Source organism: Trachemys scripta, chromosome 2, assembly GCF_013100865.1.
Source record: "Trachemys scripta elegans isolate TJP31775 chromosome 2, CAS_Tse_1.0, whole genome shotgun sequence".
NCBI lineage: Eukaryota > Metazoa > Chordata > Testudines > Emydidae > Trachemys > Trachemys scripta.
The window spans coordinates 50,565,456-50,587,654 of NC_048299.1; the positions used below are offsets into that span (position 1 = coordinate 50,565,456).

The 22,199-nt window shown below is 40.2% G+C and overlaps 1 protein-coding gene across 3 annotated transcripts in view; it reads right to left on the reverse strand.

Annotated features, from left to right (window-relative positions):
* Window positions 1–22,199, reverse strand: part of THSD7A (thrombospondin type 1 domain containing 7A) — a 351,691-nt gene that overhangs the window by 140,702 nt on the left and 188,790 nt on the right. For all 3 annotated transcript variants that reach the window (XM_034760534.1, XM_034760535.1, XM_034760533.1), the window contains 2 exons: window positions 17,551–17,706; window positions 12,795–13,007 (listed from right to left, as the gene is read on the reverse strand). In XM_034760534.1, coding sequence (XP_034616425.1) covers window positions 12,795–13,007; window positions 17,551–17,706 — 369 coding nt within the window. The remainder of the gene's footprint in view (window positions 1–12,794; window positions 13,008–17,550; window positions 17,707–22,199) is intronic.

The window sequence follows — 22,199 nt, forward strand, 5'->3', positions numbered from 1 at the left end:
AATTCAAGTGGAGGGGGGGGAGTGTCCAGAATCATAGGCCAGTGTCCTTTTCCTCTTCTGCTTTTGTCTCCTCCTCACCTTGCTGAGGGGGCACCACCACATTCCACGCAGCCCCACAATTCTAATCCCACCATCTTCCAACCAGCACCACAATCCTAATCCCAGCATCAGTGCAGAGGAGAAATTTAGAGAGTGAGTCACAGCGGTGGCTCCTATCCCATGGGACTGAGCCAGGCTCCCAGCTCCAGGCGTTGCAGTCTGGCACTCAGGGTCACAGCATCACTCAGGTCATGATAGATGGGTGGCCAGGCCAAACCTGAGTGGTGTTGTGACCCCATGCACTAGACTGCAAATTCCAGAATGGGGAGCCAGAACTAGCCCAATGGCACAGGAGCCGCACGGTGGGAGAGCTCAGTCTTCAACATTCCCCTGCCCCACTCCCTGAGGCTTCCCCTCCACACCAGGTCTGCAATCCATCTAGAACCTTCCTGGACAAAACACTAATTTATTGCATCACACAGATGTAGCTGTAATTTAATTTCTTTTTTTTTTTTAAAAACAGAAATCAATGCATTACTCTTCCAGATCAACTGGGAGGTGATGGGACACACAGTGATGTGTTTTAAATCAGTCCACCAAAAGAAACTATATTATGGCATACAAATGCAAAGGCATCCGTTCTATTCCAGGTTTTACCGAGGATGTTTACTCTCCCAATGCTAAGCTGAAAAACATGAAGAATTGGGTTGACTGAATTAAAAAGGATCTTTAATCAGCATAAAAATAATCAAATTTTAATCTGTTTTATATCAGTTCTATAATCACAAAGCTTAAAACAGCACTGTCCATTGAATGATGTTAAAAATTACTACAATCCTTAAATAAAAGATAATATATATAGCAAAACTTGTTACCTACAAATGTTTTCACAATCCAGTACTATGAAATTTTTATTGCCATTTGTTATCTTATTTAAGAGCTTTCAAAATACTATATTTTCCCATCAATGCTTCCAGTAACAAATCCTTATTTACACCAAATGTCCCATAGAGAGAGTCAATAATTCCATGTGGGTAGATAAATCAAGTATTTGGTTACAACTATCATGTCCTATGTGTTTTACTTTAAAGAACCGAACTAAAGAATGCTTCTGCAGCGTTCTGTATTAATGCAACTTTAAATGCAGCATGGCAGTCAGCCAAAAGCTGTCAGCCAGAAGAGAACATTCTTAATCAATTCCTTAATGATTTTACCTAGGAAATTTATCTCAAGAAACAATGACTAATGTGCACATAATCTCAGTTCCTGTAAGTAGTACATGATTTGCTGAAGGCAACTGTCATTAGTTCCTGAAGTTTTCTAGTTTGACTGGAGACTGTAGGCCAGGTTCTGATATGAGTTCGCTTACGCTAGTACAGAAAAAACTCAGTAATTCTGTGCAATTGAGCTCTAAATCTGACCCAGGGAAACTTTTTAGAAATGACAATTGAATTTTCTAGAAGATGGATATTTTCTTCTTCTTTTTTTTTAATAACCAGCATGAACAAAACCACACATTGCTTATTTTTTCATTCTATAATGCTGGGCCAATATGTATGATTGTCTGAATGACAAAATGTAGGAGAACAGAGTCTTCATACACAAAGCACGCTTACAAAGCTTCTGCCTATTTTACTATTATTCCCCATTATGGAACTGAACCAATGCTCATTGAAACCAGGGGAAGTCTTTACATTGATTTAATTGGGATTTGGATCAAGCCCTAAATGTATAGGAGGTAAAAAGTTTCAAACCAGTAGAAATATTTTAAGTGCAATCATTATAATACCACTTGCATACAAAAAAGATTAATGGACACCATAAAGAAGCATTTCACATCCCTTTAAACGAAAACTAACTGGAAATGGTACAAAGCCTAATGGTAACAGATTCAGACAAAAGGCAGAAATCAGTCATGAAGCTATAGTAAAAATAAAACAACAATACAATGAAAATTTAAGACTGCATGTGTCTTATCTTACTATCAAAGGAAGTACCATACAATGTCATCAATAGAAACTAAATACACCAGAGAAATCATTACATTAAAAAAGTGGATTTGCAGAGTAAAATAAGAAAAAAAGTTTAAATATTTAGAATTGTCATGTAGCTTAGGGTCGTGACGAGTTCAGTCACAGAGACCCCTTTGGGACTGTCACCTGATGTGCTGAAATACCTCTGAGCCCAGTTTCTTTGCCAGCCTGGGACTCCAGAACCCTGTCTTGTTGAGCCAGACACACAAGCCTGCTGCAATACAGACCCAGGGTCTGAACCAAGCCCTGAATGCTGCAGACTTAACTGAAAACAGCTCAGCAAGTACTCCTGCCTCCAGCACCCAGACACCCAGCTCCCAATTGGATCCAACCCCAAATAAATCCGTTTTACTCTCTATAAAGTTTATACAGGGTAAACTCATAAATTGTCCGCCCTCTATAACACTGATAGAGAGGTATGCACAGCTGTTTGCTCCCCGAGGTATTAATCACTTACTCTGGGTTAATTAATAAACAAAAGTGATTTTATTAAGTATAAAAAGAAGGATTCAAGTGGTTTCAAGTAATAACAGACAGAACAAAGTAAGTTACCAAGCAAAATAAAACAAAACACACAAGTCTAAGCCTAATACATTTAAGAAACTGAATACAGGTAAATCTCACCCTCAGAGATGTTCCAATAAGTTTCTTTCTGGGACTAGATGCCTTCTTAGTCTGGGCCCAATCCTTTCCCCTGGTACAGTTCTTGTTAGTTCCAGCTCAGGTGGTAACTAGGGGATTTCTCATGACTCACAGCCCCCTTTGTTCTGTTCCACCCGCTTTTATAGCTTTGGCACAAGGCGGGAATCTTTTGTCTCTCTGGATCCCCACCCCTCCTCCTAAATGGAAAAGCCACAGGTTTAAGATGGATTCCAGTACCAGGTGACATGGTCACATGTCCTGTGAGATCCCTAGTCTCCAAGGTTGGCCAGCACTTACCCAGGAAGCAGACATGCATCCAATGAAGTAGGCTGTAGCCCACGAAAACTTATGCTCAAATACATTTGTTAGTCTCTAAGATGCCACAAGTACTCCTGTTCTTTTTACCCAGGAAGGTTTGCAAGTAAACAGAGCCATTTACAGCTGATTCATTCTGAAACACCCTTAATGCCTTCCACTTAACACGTTTACATCAGTAATATAAGTTTATATCTTATTCTCCTAACTCCAAACATAGAAATAATACATGCAAACAATGGGATGAACACACTCAGTAGATCATAAGCTTTGTAACGATACTTTACAAGAGACCTTTTGCATAAAGCATATTCCAGTTACATCATATTCACACTTATAAACATATCTTTATAAAGCATATGGAGTGCAATGTCACAAGGGTCATGACTTCTATTCCTGAGGATATGCATATGTTGATGGCTGATGACTCTGATGTCTTTAAGAATGTGGTCACAGTTCATGACATTAGGATATACTATTCTCATTGGTGGTCTGATCTTGCATGCCTTGGGCTGCCAAAACTCCCATTAATCTCAATGATACACGCATGGTATCAGGAATAGTACACATGACTGTCAGCTGCATAAGCATAAACCTCTACCCATGCAATTGAAAGAACAGTTCTACTACGTCAGTCAGTAGAAATTTACATATACACTAAGGTCCACATTGCTGCCTTAGCTTTCCCCTCTAAGGCCTGCCAACTCTGCTGGTTGGATGGAGGAGGGACAAGAATATGGGGCCTTGCCTTCTCCCTATCCCCTGACAGATGACTAAAACCCAATAATCTGAACCTGCACAAGGTCCATGGATAATCTGCCCTTAACAAGTGAGACATATTCCATCAAGTATAGCACATTTGTAGAAAATGATACCTGTATATTAAAAAGATTTTAGATCAATAGTTTATTCACAGACTTCTGTAGCTGTCCTTGATCTAGTGTTTTATGGTATAGTTAAATTAACCTGAGTTCAAATATCAAAATTCCTTCACATTATAGTTGTATACATAAATATCTGAGCAAATGGAATTTGATAGGGTAATTCTGCAGATGCATATAATAGGATACTAAACTTTTCACCTCTAATTCACTTGTAGGTCTAGCTTATATCAGTTTCAATTGAAAGTGGTCTGGGTAAAACGAGCAGGCAATTTCAGTGAGTGGCCAGGAGTACACCACAGAGATCACCACCGCAACTGGTACCCAGGCAGGCAGTTTCAGCAGAAACTCCAAGGACTGAATGGACACAATAAATAAACTGCTCTTTTTCTACTATTTGGATGCATCTATACTAGGAAATTTTGTAGCCATTTTTCAGCAGTGGGGCCAGCAATGATGGAAACTCTAGTATAGACCTACAGGGTACGACAACATGATGGTAAAACTGATTGTGCCCTATTAACACTAGAATTTATGCCATTAATAGCACTGGTGCATTTGCACTTGTACCAAAAAAGGCTTAGCAATTTTTCTAGTGTAGACAAAGCTTTCAGAGGCTAAAGAAACATTTGATGGAAAAGGTTGTATTGACTGTGCTGTGCCTGATCTGTGGATAAATATAGAGGAATTCACTTTACACCACTGTCAGACTGGCTCTTATCAACTGCGTTAAATCCAGTTAAAATTAAATGCATATCTATTTTAAAAGCAAAAAAGCTTATCTACAATAATACTATTTAATCTCTGCACACAAGTTTAACATTTAAGTAACTCTGCTATTCACAAAGGTTAATCTCCAGCACAGAAAATTCTTCACCCATCACCACAGACATCTAGCAAAATAATCCATATGAGATAAAAATTTTGATCAGTCTTGATCTAATTTTGCTGCTCTTGCATGAGAAAACAGTTTTCCTGAAGCAACTCCTTTATAAGTAGCATTGATATAAAGTCTGAGAAGCCAAGATAAATATTTTGAAAGGGTTCCTTGTGACAGAAAAGGGCTGAAGTTCCATTTTTATAATACAGTACATCAAAGTTCATTATAATCCACACAATGACAACCTGGAGTACTGATTGTCAGATTTTTTCAGCCTGAATGAAAATTTTGATTACTGCAATCCACTGTGGAAAGAGCATGACAATCACAGGCCTCCAGCAGTAACACCCAATGATAATCTATTGTCTTATATTGTCTCAAAGGCTGTAATGACGCCTATCTTTGCAACAAATGGAATAAACTCATCCTAATTATATGAAACACCCCCACAAACACTGCTATTTGCTTCTAATAGTAAAATAAGAGCCCTCAAGTTGAAACATGATATTCCCAACTAATTGTATTTCATACACATTTAATGATGCAAGAAAAACAAAAAGAGAAGATACTGATCTGTTTTATGGTATGGCTTATGATAAAACAATGATTTTACCATGCAACACACATTCTTAAATCTAAAATATCAGCTTCTTTCACTGTGTAATGCAGAAGCCTAAGGAGAAATACATTTACATTTTAAAGTACTTAAGTCCCTTTGACCAATTCCTCTGTTGCAGAGGTTTAAGCTTTGGCTGTTTAATTTGAGTTTGTCACATTCAGCTTTAGACAGAGAATGCTGGATGGAAATCATTAAAGAAGAGAAAGAATTTTTAAGCAAAAGGTTTTGTTTAGTTTTGGTTCCAGGCTGAAAACGTTGATATTGATTTAATATTTTTCCTAATGTTGTTTCTTCTCCATTGTGTCATTCGTAGCTGCAAAGTTTTCTAAAACTCAGTGTGCACTTTTTAGGCTACCTAAGAGCTAGGTAGCTAATTCACAAACAACCATGAACTTCCACTGATATCGTCAATGCACACTTCCCCAAGCAGTGTGAGAAGTTGTGTAGGACCTGGAGCTGGGTCTAGAGGCATCCATGGGGCCTATCTGGGGGGGATAGTTAGATGATGGGTGGGAGCTGTGTGGAAGTCTCTGGGTAAGTGGAGGTGCTGGGGGGGGGGGGCGGGGAAGGAGGTATCTGCAGGCTGCTTGGGGTGGTAGGATGGGGATACCTGGGAGAGGCTAGGTCTAGCAGTGGGCCTCTCACCTTCTGTTATAGCCTCCACTTGTTGCTGTTGCCGCCACTGTTCTTCCACTACCCTTCTACCAGAAAGGGAGGTCGAGAGGCTGCTTGCATAGAAGGCACCACAGTAGCCAGTGGTGGCCAGGAGGAGCAGCTGCAAGCACTTTCTGCAACCCACCTGAATGCACAACATTTCAGCAGGCTGCATTACAGATCCACTTGTGAGAGTATCACAGCAGATGCATGATACTTGACAGCCTTGGTCTGGGTCATTACAACATGCTGCTTTACTGTAGTCACACAATTTAAAAAAATATGTACAAAATTTAACTAATTCCCAGGACCAAAGTCATGCAGTGTATCTTGGTGGATAAACATCATTAAACATGTAAAGGATGAGAATGGCTACTACTGAAGTCTGAGGAGAAATATTCATAAAATTTCAATTAAATACACTAGGCATCAGCATGGACATTACAATTAACCCTTACCAGGAGAGCAACATACAAGAGGAATCAGAAAACCACGGCAAGGAGATAGTTCCAAACAGCTGTTACCTACGCAGAAGAAAGTCAGTGCTGGGTACAATAACTGGGGAAAACTCCCAAGTAGCCCACCATGGTAGCATTTAATTTCTGAAACAGGAAGTACACACAAATGAGGACGTTAGCTAAACAGAAATTAAAAAGTACAGTGCCCAAAATGAAATCTCTGCAAGCTTCATGGAAACTTTTTAAAGACATTATAATAGAGGCTCAATTTAAATGTACACCACAAATTAAAAAAACATAGTAAGAGAACCAAAAAAAAAGTGCCACCATGCCTAAACAATAAAGTAAAAGAAGCAGAGATAAAAAGGCATCCTTTAAAAAGTGGAAGTGAAATCCTAGTGAGGAAAATAGAAAGGAGCATAAACTCTGGCAGGTGAAGCATAAAAATATAATTAGGAAGGCCAAAATAGAATTTAAAGAACAGCTAACCAAAGACTCAGAAAGTAACAGCAAACATTTTTTTAAGTACATCAGAAGCAGCAAGTCTTCTAAACAACCAGTGGGGCCACAGGTTGATTGGGATGCTAAAGGAGCACCTAAGGACGATAAGGCCGTTGCAGAGAAACTAAATGAAGTTTTTGCATCAGCCTTCATGGCTGAGAATGTGAGGGAGATTCCCAAACCTGAGCCATTCTTTTTAGGTGACAAATCTGAGGAATTGTCCCAGATTGAGATGTCAGCAGAGAGGGTTTGGGAACAAATTGATAAATTAAACAGTAATAAGTCACCAGGATCAGATGGTATTCACCCAAGAGTTCTGAAGGAACTCAAATGTGAAATTGCAGAATTACTCACTGTGTCAGTAACCTATCATTTAAATCAGCTTCTGTACCAGATGACTGGAGGATAGCTAATGTGACACCAATTTTAAAAAAAGGCTCCAGAGGCCATCCGGCAATTATAGGCCAGTAAGCCTAACATCCATACCAGGCAAACTGGTTAAAACTGTAGTAAAGAATAAAATTATCAGACACATAGATGAACACGATTTGTTGGAGGAAGAGTCAACATGATTTTTGCAAAGGAAAATCATGCCTCACTAATCTACTAGAATTCTTTGAAGGTGTCAACCAGCAGGTGGACAAGGGTGAGCCAATGGATATAGTACACTTAGGTTTTCAGAAAGCCTTTGCCAAGATCCATCACCAATGGCTCTTAAGTAAGCTGTCGTGGGATAAGAGGGAAGGTTCGCATGAATCAGTAACTGGTTAAAACATAGGAAACATATGGTAGGAATAAATGGTCAGTTTTCAGAATGGAGAGAGGTAAATAGTGGTGTCCCCAGGGGTCTGTACTGTGACCAGTCCTATCCAACATATTCATAAATGATATGGAAAAAGAGGTAAACAGTGAGGTGGCAAAATTTGCAGATGATACAAAACTGCTCAAGATAGTTAAGTCCAAAGCAGACTGCGAAGAGTTACAAAGGGATCTCACAAAACTGGGTGACTGGGCAACAAAATGGCAGATGAAATTCAGTGTTGATAAATGCAAAGAAATGCACATTGGAAAACATAATCCCAACTATACATATAAAATGATGGGGTCTAAATTAGCTGTTACTACTCAAGAAAGAGTTCTTGGAGTCATTGTGGATAGTTCTCTGAAAACATTCATTCAATGTGCAGCAGCAGTCAAAAAAGCTAACAAAATGTTGGGAAACATTAGGAAAGAGATAGATAATAAGACAGAAAATAACATATTGCCTCTATATAAATCCATGGTATGCCTACATCTTGAATATTCTGTGCAGATGTGGTTGCCCCATCTCAAAAAAGATATACTGTAATTGGAAAAGGTACAAAAATTGGGAACAAAATGGTTAGGTGTATGGAACAGCTTCTGTATGAGGCGAGATTAATAAGACTTGGACTTTTCAGCTTGGAAAAGAGATGACTAAGGGGGGGATATGATAGAGGTCTACAAAATCATGATTGATGTGGAAAAAGTAAATAAAGAAGTTTTATTTACTCCTTCTCATAACATATGAGCCAGCGGTTACCAAATGAAATTAATAGGCAGCAGGTTTAAAACAAACAAAAGTATTTCTTCACATAATGCACAGTCAACCTGTGGAACTCCTTGCCACAGGATGTTGTGAAAGCCAAGACACTAACAGGGTTCAAAAAAGAACTAGATAAATTCATACAGGATAGGTCCATCAATGGCTATTAGCCAGGATGGGCAGGGATGGTGTCCCTAGCCTCTGTTTGCCAAAAGCTGGGAATGGGCAATAGTGATGGACTACTTGATGATTACCTGTTCTGTTAATTCCCTCTGAAGCACCTGGCATTAGCCCCTGTCAGAAGACAGGGTACTGGGCTAGATGGACCACTACTCTGACCCAGTATGGTTGTTCTTATGGTAAGCTTTTCATCAGGGCTGGTCTTAAAGACATGCAGTGCAAACGATGGCTTGGATCCCTACACTATTGGTGGCACAACTGCAATTTCCTGGCTGGCCCTATGCTTTCTTACCAGCAGCTGCACTTGAGGAGAAAAATTCTTACTGTGGAAACGTGAGGCTTTGCTCTAGGTTGTGACTCCTAATTGCCATCTTTTCTGGTGCTAAATATTGCATACAATGTAAAATGTGTGCAAACTTGGATGCCACTGTGGGTGTTAATTAGAGCTGCTGGAAATATCCATGAGCTTTCTGGGGCTCATTTCAGATGGACAACAAGTCATATTTCTAATATTTCCAAATTTTAAGTAGACTATTTTAATCCTTTTTTTTAATAATTTTTTTGAAAAATAAACTTTTTGACTTTGAAGAAAAAGTTTTCATTTTCAGAAAGAAAATATTAAGAAAATAAGGGTTCTCATCATTTTGTCTGCTTGGTGGACTGGTTAGACAAGGTGAGAGACAGAAAGAGGAAGAAGGAAAAAGGGTGGAAACATTTGTTAAAACCAAATATGACTAGTGGAGAAGGCGACTGAACATGAAAGCACTACTTGGATCTATAGAAGAAGGGGTTTGTAGAGCAGGAGAACCAGAGAGAGCTGCCAGTGCCAAAGGAGAAGGAGCAGCAATAACAGAAGTGCAGGAGGAGCAGAGCTGGAGGAATTAATTTGTAAACAGTATGCAAAGTTCCAGGGAAGCCTTATATTGTTACCTGCCACCTCTGCAGGTGGTGATGCAGGGACATGGCTCCTGTGGAATCATCCTCAGTAACAGTGCCAAGTTTAAAGTTCCCCAGCTCTGGCTCAGGTCCCTCCTGATAAACAAGAGGAGCAGGAGCTACTGCATCCGCCTCCTGGTTCCTCAAGCACACCTGTAAGCTGCACCATGGAGGAGCTCACCTCAGAGAAGGTGAGGTGGCCTTTCAGGAGGAGAGGATGGCCACTGAGCAGCTGAAGGCGGCCCTGAAGGAGAGGGAGAAGGCAGTGACAGAGAAAAACAGAGTGGTGGCCAAGTAGGAGAAGAATCTGGGAGCAGGCATCCTTCCAATGGATAGCAAGATGTAGGGCTACCCTTTCTCCTCTGGATTCTCCAGGATTCTCTTCTACAGCATCAGCACTGTCACTGAGACTCACACAGAAGGCAGGTCTTATTGATCATGAGGACAGTAGGGAGAAGGAGATCTGCTCCTGCACCATCTCCTTTTCTTCCTCTTTTGAGGAGGAAACTTCTGGGAGGTGGAGATGGTGAATAATGTAGTAAAACGAAGTAACTAGATGATTTAAGAATCTCTCTTCCGTACTGTGTCTTATTTATAGGTTTTTTAAAAAAATTGAAAAGAGAGTTTGAATGACTATAGGCTGTTGTTATAACACTACATTTACATTTATTTAGTGACATCATGCCATCTTAGACCATTTCCAGCAGCTGGCTGGTATTGACCTGCTACAGTCAAGTATCCCTCATACAAATTCCTTCTCTTCTTCTGACATGGAATGTGTTTGACTTTGTGCGTCTGACTGTTTCTGTTGAATACGCACATCTACAGGAAGATGCAGTCACCGCTGCTCATCTGTAGAAGCATTGTCAGCTGGACACATACCGTCTGTACTCTCGCAAACCTGAATGTGGTTGAAATGCACACTAGCATCCATTTTGTTGTGCTTATTGTAAAGCCTACATTAGGCCTCAAAACATACACACATTTGCTGGGCCTGATCCATGGCCAATTACATTATCATTTAGTGATAACATGCTTTCACAAAGCTGTATCGCACAGCTGGCAGACATTATCCTGTGACAGCCAAGAAGCACCCAAAAAGCTTCTTCTCCCAGTGCTTCCTCTTCACCTCATGAAATATACAATTTCTCTCTCTCTCTTTGGGACACACACAACTACAGCAATGAGTAATCACCACTCCCCTCACCCAGAAGCAGCGTCTGTGCCCACTGTCCAGCCTCTACTACAAAGACCAACACAGAAGTCAGACTACTCACTGGTAAGACAAATGCACTTACATCAGCAAACTATAGGTGTACACTATTTAGCAACAAACTAAGATGATCAGCAACAATTTAGAAAGGTTCAGAGAAAAATAACAGGGTTAATATCTGAACACAAATAACCCCAACCCTCCCAACTTAAATTCTGTTCTAAGTCCCTCACAAAGGACCTGATCCAAAGCTCATTCAAGCCAGTAGGAGGACACCCATTGACTTCAGTGGCCCTTGGAATAGGGTCAAACAGAGCAGAACTGCCCTCTCTGTAAAAGGTTAAGGTTAAGTGACTCAACTACTTGCTCCCAGATATATTATAGTTACAATAATCCAGTTAGGGGACAGGAAAAGTTACACTGTTTAATCACATACTAAACTGATCAAAAGTTACAGAGTAGCAAACAAACTCTACCACAAAGAAAAACAAACAAACCAACCTAAAATCCAGTAAAATGAAAACCAGCCCCCCCCGCTTTTTTTTTTTTTTGCATATTCTACTGATTTTTTTTTAAATAGAAAACGTCAACATCAGAATTGATAAGCAAAAATGTTAATTTCTGACAAAATTTCACCAGAAATCTTTTCATACAAAAAATCTGAAACAGTTCTACTATTATTGTCAAGTAAAGGCAGAAAGGGAATATCTTGGATGAAGGAATGTTGCTGTGCAAGGAGGATAAGCTGTAAATCATGTTTTCGTGTCATTCTATATCATTAATCTCATTCTGGGACATAAAAACTGTTAGGGACTAAACACACAATTCTCTTTGTTATGTACACAAAAATAAAAGTTACACTTTAATTCTTAGTTTTCCCAGTTGAGCCCCAAACTCAATTATGAAACAAAATCTAGGACCAACGCTCAAACCTAGATACAGCGTCTGTACAAGTAATCAACTCTAATTCCCTATGCCCCGTATAATTACAAAACAACATTTGGTGCAGCTGCTAAACACTTAACAGGTGACCTCTTGGTTAATCATATATATGGTACTTACAGGTCTCTGCTCTACTGTAGCCAATACAATTATTTTTAATGTATATGCAGGTCTGAGTAGACTACAACATTACCAACAGATAACGAACACTATCCCAACATTCTTACGAGAGCCTTTTGTAGATTAAAATATTTTTTAAGTGTGTAGCTTTCAAAGTGAGTTGTTAAGACTTAATGCTATGCAAAGTAATTTTTTTCTTTCTTTCATAAAAGATAATTGAATAATAGTGGTATTCTTCTTGCCTGCTGTAATTTATTATAGCTAGAAGGGCAAGCGAAGTGAGGCAGGCTGATGCATGTCACAGGCTGTCAAACCAACTTCATAGCACACATCATACTTTGTTTTTTAATATAAAGAGATTATCTAGCTCCCAGATATTTCCAGTGGCAATGCACTTTACTTTACTCACCCTTAATATTTATTTGCATTTGGACACAGTGGGACAAATTTATCAGTGGAATTACATAAGGGAATTCAATGAAGTTACAATGGGAAGAATTTGACCCAACAGGCAATAACTCCCTGTCTTCCTGTTCATTTTTCATTTACTGTTTATTTTTGGCTTCCTTTTCTCAGGAGGCCACTCAAGAAGCTTCATCTGAAAAAATCTATGGAAAGAAGAGCCCAGTGCTACATCAGTTGGTGGCCACAACATATGTGGCCTGTGTAAAGAGCAATCAATTCTAATCAAAAGGCTTTGTCTCAAAGATCGACTAACCTGAGAGAGAAATAAGCAATGTTACATTTTCACTCTGAATCTGTCTCCTCAGAACAAGTGAGTGACTTAAACCATACATTTATTGAGCAAACATCTTACCATCACTGTTGATACAGACCACCTCTGGAACTTGAGAGCCAGGCCCACACTGCTTCTCATTGTCTGGTATGCACTCTTCTAGTCTCACTATTCGCCAGTCATAGCAAGAGGGCTCCTCACACGGGATAGCTTCAAGCAAATGAGGGCAATTTCCTGTCCCTCCAGTGCCTCCTGTAGGTTCATTTGTGATGGACCGCTTCCTTAACTTAAAACCTGAAGTGAGAGTAAAACCAAAAAGATAAAAAAATATAGTAATTAAATATAAAAGGTAAAATGAAAGCATTTGTATCTGCCAAAAGCTGAGTGAAGGGTTCTGTGTTTCTTCTATAACAGTCAACAACATATTTAAAGCAATAAAGGAAGCTGCGTTCTTTATATTGCTGAAATAGTAGATGTCACCAACTGTAGGAAACAGTTCACTGAAATAAGGGCTTGGAATGTGTCATGGTTACAGGACTAGCTGTGCTTTTGACCCCTTTTTGTCCCTTTGGAGTGCATCCCTTAGGTATCAGGTCTGGCTTCCAGCACCTCACTCTGACTGGAACCATGTGGTCCAACCACTTTTTCTTAGGTTGGGTCTCTTGGGTAACCCCCCCCCTTTCCCCCCAGCCTGTATTAATTTAGCAGGCTCAAATGAGTTTGGCACCTGCAAGCCTCCAGGAGCCCACAACAGTGGTTGATTACAAAAACAACAAGGAGTCTGGTGGCACCTTAAAGACTAACAGATTTATTTGGGCATAAGCTTTCATGGGTAAAAATCTACTTCTTCGGATGCATAGAGTTTTTTACCCATGAAAGCTTATGCCCAAATAAATCTGTTAGTCTTTAAGGTGCCACCGGACTCCTTGTTGTTTTTGTAGATGCAAACATGGCTACCCCCGATACTTGAGTGATTGATGAGTGACTCAAAACAGCTTCTTCAAAACAAAGCATTTATTGTATCACACGAAGGTACCAACCATGCATAACAAAGGGTTACAACAACCAACAGTCCTATATGCACATTTCCCTTTACCTATACCTTACATCTTTCCTTGCAAGCATTTGTAAGTTCCCCTCAGCCCAACTAACCCCCATCTCCAGTTGGGAGCAAGAGTGTGCTCCTCATAGCATGGTCTCTCTGTCTCCATGTGTCTGTCAGTCTGGGTGTCAGTCTCAGTCTACTGACAACCCGCTGCCCCAGTTCTTCTTTAGGCCAACTTCATTAAGCTTCTACTATTCCCTTTTATCCTGGGTTTTTGTCCCCCCAGACCCACTCCCAGACTGGCTTCATCCAGCCATTCCCCCAATTAATGGTTTTCCCATTAATTTATTAAGGATTCTTGGTATACTATATCATAGCACCGTATCTTTCTTGTTTCTTTTCTTGTTGGTTTCTCCATTACAGCCTACTTTGGTTTATCCTTCAGGCAGGATAACACACAGGGCATATGATCTTTATAAAAAATATACTATATATAACTCCCTCCCTCTCCACAACATGAAGAAGAAGGAGACTGTTTTAAAATATGTTTATTTGTAAATGTTAATTCCACACAGATAATTTGGGTTCAACAAAGAGTTTTTTTTAATTTATCATGATTGTTTATTAATTAATTTTAAAACAATGTATTTCAGTTCATCTTTATATTTTCTAAGATTGCTTCTGCAGTTGTGCATGATTTGTGTCCAAAAGAGGCTTAGAGATTCTGCAACAGAGGCCCTCTGGTTTGACAAAAAAGTTCAGAGGAGTTTTCTACAAATGCAGCTACTGGAGGCAACTGACAATGCAACCAGTGATTCTCTAACTACTGAAAGCCCATGACCAAAATATGTATTGAGGAGCCTGTTCCTACTTCTGACAGTGCACCACACTGATAAGGAGATGTGGCCGCTCTGAAGGACTGAATCAGCTTTGAGTAAGCAGGATGTCCAGTAAAAATAGCAAGAGATGCCTGAGGAGGAAGACTCTCTGACAGAGAACTGAGAGAGGAGGAAAAAGCAAAGAAGGAACAGTGGGGTAGGAAGAAAATGAAGCAGAGATGGGGAAGGATAGAGATGAGATGAGACAGGAAGGGAAGATGAGACAATATGGGAGGGAAAAGCAAGAAGCGGAGATAGGAGGAGAAGGGGAAAGGAAAAGTCTGACAGAGGCACATATATGATTAGACACAGGAGAAGAAAAAAGGGTATGCAAACTGTAAAATAGAAAGAGGGGGAGACATGAATAGATAAAAGAGGGAATGAGGGGTGAAGAGGAAAAAAGAGGGGGAAATATGGGAATAGGAGTGACACAGTGACAAAGGGGTGAGAAAAAAGCATTGTTTGCTTTCTGCTCATGAATTCATAACACTATAATGCACAAATATTTCAATCCAAGCAGCATATGTATCTAAGTAAAAACAACAAGGAGTCTGGTATCACCTTAAGGACTAACATTTATTTGGGCATAAGCTTTCCTGGGTAAAAACCCACTTCTTCAGATGCACGTGAGGTTTTTTACCCACGAAAGCTTATGCCCAAATAAATCTGTTAGTCTTTCAGGTGCCACCGGACTCCTTGTTGTTTTTGTGGATACAGACTAACACGGCTACCCCCTGATACTATGCATCTAAGTGTTTCCTAAAGAAGCACCTATGGAAAGCAATAAGTACAGGAGAACTGGTGAAGGGGAACCTAGGATTTACATGTTCACAATGTAATGCCTGGATTCCTCTCATCTCACTGTCAAGGTGCCTTTGCTTATTCCAGCGAGATATCCATTCCTGCTACCTAGTGAATGTATGTCAGAGGGAAGGAAAGAAGAAATCCCTGTCACATTCATGGGTGAATTTGCATGCAGTCCTGCATCTGACCACTGAATAGTACTAGAAATGGGTGTGATTAAGTGGAAGATCCAGGTTATTTTAAATTTGCAATGCTTGAGTTCCCTTATCATGACCTTTAAGTGCAGCTCTGCTTCTGAAACTAACAGCAGGAAAGTTGGAGTCACATAGGGGTTAACTAGAGGAAAAAAGAGTAAGACAAAGTTGATTATAAATATTGATATAGGAAATGAAAACACTAAACAGCACATTGCTGCTTATGCTTGAACAAAATAAACTATCATATAGGAAAACAAGATGGGCAAATATGAACATATGAGAGATACCTCCATGTGTATAGCTGTTTACTATAGAAGGAACTATAACACTTCTCCGAGTCTATTCAGCTATTACAAATCAATTCAAGGCACTAAAACAAATTGCATGGGGTAGCAAATTACAGGTCTAGAAATGGGCAGTTTATCTCATGAGACTATAGCTAGATGGGAGAAGCATAAAATGACTCATGTAGAACTTTTTTTTTTTTCAGATTTGACTTTAAACCTCACCCTACTATAGAAACATCAAAGATCAGATTTTTATCAGTTTTCCCCACTTCAGCATTATCCACACCAGGAGAAACTAGGCAGAAATACTGCAATCTACATCCACATTTGAAAATCATAGAATATCAGGGTTGGAAGGGACCTCAAGAGGTCATCTAGTCCAACCCCCGGCTCAAAGCAGGCCCAATCCCCAGACAGATTTTTACCCCAGTTCTCTAAATGGCCCCCTCAAGGATTGAACTCACAACCCTGGGTTTAGCAGGCCAATGCTCAAACCACTGAGCTATCCCTCCCCCCTATAAAATGTATGGCAAAGATTTTGAAAATAAAACAAGCAGACTAAAAGGACAAATTGCCTTTCTCTATCCATCCCTAAATTGCAGCAGAAAAGTTAAATCACATCACATAAGACAAAAACAGGAAGCAGAATTCCAGAATACCAGAGAAGCTGGTTTTGGGCTGATATTTTCCAAAAAGCACAAATCACCATCCCCTCACTACAACAGAGACAGTCATTTCAGGTTTTTTCTACACAACAGTAATCTCTACCAATAAACTCAACCAACTCCAATCGCCAATGGAGAAGCTGTGGGAAAATCAGATCACCAAATGGTCTTATCTTCCCACCAAGAGCATCTGTGCAGGCAGGGACGGCTCTATGTTTTTTGCTGCCCCAAGCATGGCAGTCACGTGGCTTTCAGCGGCACGCTTGCGGATGGTCCGCCGGTCACGCTGATTCAGCGTGACTATTGTGATTCATGCCTTTGGACACCTGGAGATCTGATTACTGCAGTATGCACTGCATGGGGCTACCCTTTAAATACCCTTGGAAACTGAAACTGGCACAGAATGCATCAGCCTGCCAGTTAAGCAGGGTCTCAAGGGTACTCTGCAAATGAAGCTCCTGCTCTAAGATTTGCAGTGGTTGCCTAATGGTCTACTGGTCAATTTTTAAGGTGATCTTGACTTGTAAATCCCTGAATGGCTTGAGAAATTCCTACTTCAGAGACTGCTGTTTTCTCTTTATGTGACACAGCCACAGCTGTGATCTGGAGAGAGATTCATGCTGGATCCCCCTCAATTTAAAAGGAGGCACTCAACTTTGTAATTGTCCTAAAATAGCCCAGATCTGTTGACCTACAGAACTCACTAGAAAGCCCATCTCTTTCCCAAGGCTTTTGGGAAGGAAGGAGAACACTGAGAGGCGGTACTTATGGGTGGGTATTTTGGCTGGTTATTTTCTGATTTTTGGAGGCTGTTGCGGGCTCTCTTGCTGATATAAGTATGAAGACGTCAGTATTGTCAAAGGTCCCTAGAGTCTTGCAAATATTTTTTTCAAGTACTGTGTAAAAACTAAGTAAAATAAAAATGTTTTTTGAAAAGGAGGAATTTAAAATGTGTACATACCCTTTTTGGCTTGCTGGTCTTCACAGCTTTCATAGGTGCATGGTCCCCAAGCAGTCCAAGCTGACACTTCACATTCTATTGGACAAGGGATATGGCACAATTGGGTGGTGCTAGGTACAGGTCCTGTGCACAGTTTCCGATCCACAGGCTTGGAAGCTGTATACAATAAAGACAACATATTTTTAATACTTGCATAATGCTTTGCTGCAAGTTGACACCACTACTCTTCAGTCAGAAAATCTTCTGTCTCATCATTTTAATCTGATGAAGTAAGTGTAAAACTATTCTCTTAAAAATAAATCTAATGAACTCACTGCATGGACTGAGTCAAACCAGATTATGTGGAATTAGGAAGAATCCACAAATATTGCAGTATTCTCTAGGACCTTGCTCTTGCAGTTAATGAATGGAGAATATTATTACAATAGTTCTTCACATTGGCTCCCATGCAAATCAATGTCCTGCTCTCTTATTGAGTGCATCTTGACTGGAACAATTGTACCAACAGAAGTGTAAATTTTCATTCACCTTAATAGGGTATTGTAACTTCAAAGCCTAGTTATAATCTCATAAATGCTAACACTTCAACTGCACAGCAAATTAGAGATACTGAATTTAAATCACTGAAATATAACGATGACAGAGTCTATTTGCTTTCCTTTAACTCTAAAGCCCTTCCAAACACACAGAAAATCACCCACCTACAAAAGTTGTGCAGTGATATCTGTACTTGGTTCAAGGAAAACCATATTTAACATGTATTCTGTGCACAGCTTTTTAATCTAGTACATAGGTATAATTGTTTTAATATATTACTTCCAGCAGTGTGTAATCAGTCCGCATGGAAGGTATCTGAGCAGGCAGAAACCCTGTTTCTTGTGGACCAGGGAAGGCCCATAAGAGAGCAGAACCACCCTGTTCTCCTACACTGAGAGCCAGGATACAGCCTTCAGTACACTACAGCCCAAGCTCTATTGTCCTTCGAGCACCTAGGCGCAATGGGATATCTTTCCTGGCATGTTGGATATATGTATGCATCTGTCTCCAACCAACAAATGCATTCCTTTATTGCAATCCACTTTTACCAATAACTCTCAAGAGAAGATCTTTCATAATTCAGCTCCTCACAAAATACTTAAAACTAAGCACAGGATATAGATCAGCCATTCAAATTACCTCTGTCCAATTGACTAAAAAGATGTGATTCCCTAAAGTTAAACATCATGACTGCTCCTTCAGAACTGTGCTTTCAAAACAAGAGTTTAATTAATCAGAACTCTGTTCTGCCACCGTTACTCAACTTAGGTTGCATCCGAAGAAGTGAGGTTCTTACCCACGAAAGCTTATGCTCCCAATACTTCTGTTAGTCTTAAAGGTGCCACAGGACCCTCTATTGCAACTTAGGTAGTACCTTATGCTGTATATAGTCCCATTGATTACAACTATCTTTGCAGCAAGATACTACTCAGAGGGAGTATGGGTGGCAGAATCAGGGTCTTGAGGATCACAGTAACACAGCAATAACAACAGAGGATTGATGAATGAGCTGCATGCTATTGTTAAGGTAGTGGAGTCTCTTATTCACATGTACATGTGTTGCATGCACCTGTTTCTGCCTGCCTGACCCTTCAGGTAATGCACATCCTTTTTAGCCACCGGCCCACTAGCAGGCGACTGGAAGCTACATTTTGAGAGGGAGGGAATGAGAAGGCAGCATCCCATGGAACTGTCCTTCCCATCCTGATACTTTGTGCACGGCTTTGTGCTGCTTTGCTCCATGAAGCAAAGCTGCAGTGTGGAGAGGGCAAATACCTGTTAAACATACTCCAGAACTCCCATTTTCTAACATAAGAAGACAACGCTGGAAAGAAGTATTCTAACATATGCACAGTGCTATGGTGGGGCCTAAACCTTATGACACTGAAGGCTGCACTGGCAATTTTCCAGAAGCCTGAAGTCTGTTCCTGATGTGCATGATCATCTGCATAAAGTGCATAACTTGTAGCAAAAATAAATGTAAACAAACATATAATTTGCATGTAATTGTATCTTTACTGGATAGTATTTAATAAAAGCAGGAGTTAGCAAGTCATCGCCACTTCTTTGTAGCCTTTATCTTGAATCGTGAGGTCCTTACACAGCTCTTACTAAAACTGCCTTGAATTCATTGGGAGCTTGCATAAGTAAAGGCAGAGTAAAAAGAAAGAGACATTTGTAACTTTAAGGCACAGCCACACTATGGGGGCCTTGTGGAGCCCCAATAGGAGCACAGGGAAGCATTCTGAAGAATGCCTCCTAGAGCCTTTTGAGGCACAAGGGCAGGGTACCCACTGCTGCGTTCCTTCATGAGGTACAGCATACTCCCTCCAGTGCACCAGTCCTCCTCCACTGGTACTTCGAAATATAAATTACTTCTTCCTCTTTAGGAATAAAGAGGAAACCATTCCTGGACTTCCACAACAGCAAAGACCGCAATTGTGTCTGGCCAGAAGGCTCTTTGAACCCTCTCCCACAGGACACCTGTATGAAGACCAGACATGGTATGGCCATGAGTAAAGACTTCAGCTTCTCTTCCATGAAGAATATCAAGTATACTATTCATATAAAACCTGTTGAAAATATCGGCCACTTCAGTCATTCATCTATAAGGTATCTTAAGCAAGAAATGCTTCAGGGGTATGTAAATAGTACAAATAACTCTCTCAATACAACACAATTTTATGCCATCTTGTTTACTATCCTTCAGTGTAACATGAAGTATAAAGTTGTTATGAATGACCCTGTCTGCTACTCATTCAGGTTTACTGAAGTAGCTTGAGAGACAAAAAAAAGTATTGCAATGGTGGGAGAGAATAATTATTTGGAAATGTTTCCTGTATTTTAAGATTCAGAATGTGCATTGCACTGCATTACTCAGAATTTCTTTTTTAGATGACAGTAAATTAAGCAAACTTATCCCCACTGAATTTTGGTCTTATTTCCTTTGTAGCGATACTGTATCACAAAGCACATTGCAATGATGCACAGTACAAATATACTGCTTATTCAGTCACTCCAACTTAACTCAGTCAAATTGTTCCTCACATGGAAGTAGGAAAAAATTCCAGGTAAAAACTTTTTTTCTTTTCTGCTCCAAAATGCAAATTTGGGTCATAGATTCATATAGATTCTAGGACTGGAAGGGACCTCGAGAGGTCATCGAGTCCAGTCCCCTGCCCTCATGGCAGGACCAAATACTGTCTAGACCATCCCCGATAGACATTTATCTAACCTTCTCTTAAATATCTCCAGAGACGGAGATTCCACAGCCTCCCTAGGCAGTTTATTCCAGTGTTTAATCACCCTGACAGTTAGGAACTTTTTCCTAATGTCCAACCTAAACCTCCCTTACTGCAGTTTAAGTCCATTGCTTCTTGTTCTATCCTTAGAGACTAAGGTGAACAAGTTTTCTCCCTCCTCCTTATGACACCCTTTTGGATACCTGAAAACTGCTATCATGTCCCCTCTCAGTCTCCTCTTTTCCAAACTAAACAAACCCAATTCTTTCAGCCTTCCTTCATAGGTCATGTTCTCAAGACCTTTAATCATTCTTGTTGCTCTTCTCTGGACCCTCTCCAATTTCTCCACATCTTTCTTGGAATGCGGTGCCCAGAACTGGACACAATTCTCCAGCTGAGGCCTAACCAGCACAGAGTAGAGCGGAAGAATGACTTCTTGTGTCTTGCTCACAACATACCCGTTAATGCATCCCAGAATCACGTCTGCTTTTTTTGCAACAGCATCACACTGTTGATTCATATTTAGCTTGTGGTCAACTATAACCCCTAGATCCCTTTCTGCCATACTCCTTCCTAGACAGTCTCTTCCCGTTCTGTATGTGTGAAACTGATTGTTCCTTCCTAAGTGGAGCACTTTGCATTTGTCTCTGTTAAACTTCATCCTGTTTACCTCAGACCATCTCTCCAATTTGTCCAGATCATTTTGAATTATGACCCTGTCCTCCAAAGCAGTTGCAATCCCTCCCAATTTGCTATCATCTGCAAACTTAATAAGCGTACTTTCTATGCCAATATCTAAGTCGTTAATGAAGAACAGAGCCGGTCCCAAAACAGACCCCTGCGGAACCCCACTTGTTATGCCTTTCCAGCAGGATTGGGAACCATTAATAACAACTCTCTGAGTACGGTTATCCAGCCAGTTATGCACCCACCTTATAGTAGCCCCATCTAAATTGTATTTACCTAGTTTATCAATAAGAATATCATGCGAGACCGTATCAAATGCCTTACTAAAGTCCAGGTATACCACATCCACTGCTTCTCCCTTATCCACAAGACTCGTTATCCTATCAAAGAAAACTATCAGATTGGTTTGACATGATTTGTTCTTTACAAATCCATGCTGGCTATTCTCTATCACCTTACCACATTCCAAGTGTTTGCAGATGATTTCCTTTATTACTTGCTCCATTATCTTCCCTGGCACATAAGTTAAACTAACTGGTCCGTAGTTTCCTGGATTGTTTTTATTTCCCTTTTTATAGAAAGGCACTATATTTGCCCTTTTCCAGTCTTCTGGAATCTCTCCCGTCTCCCATGATTTGGGAGATAATAGCTAGAGGCTCAGATACCTCCTCTATTAGCTCCTTG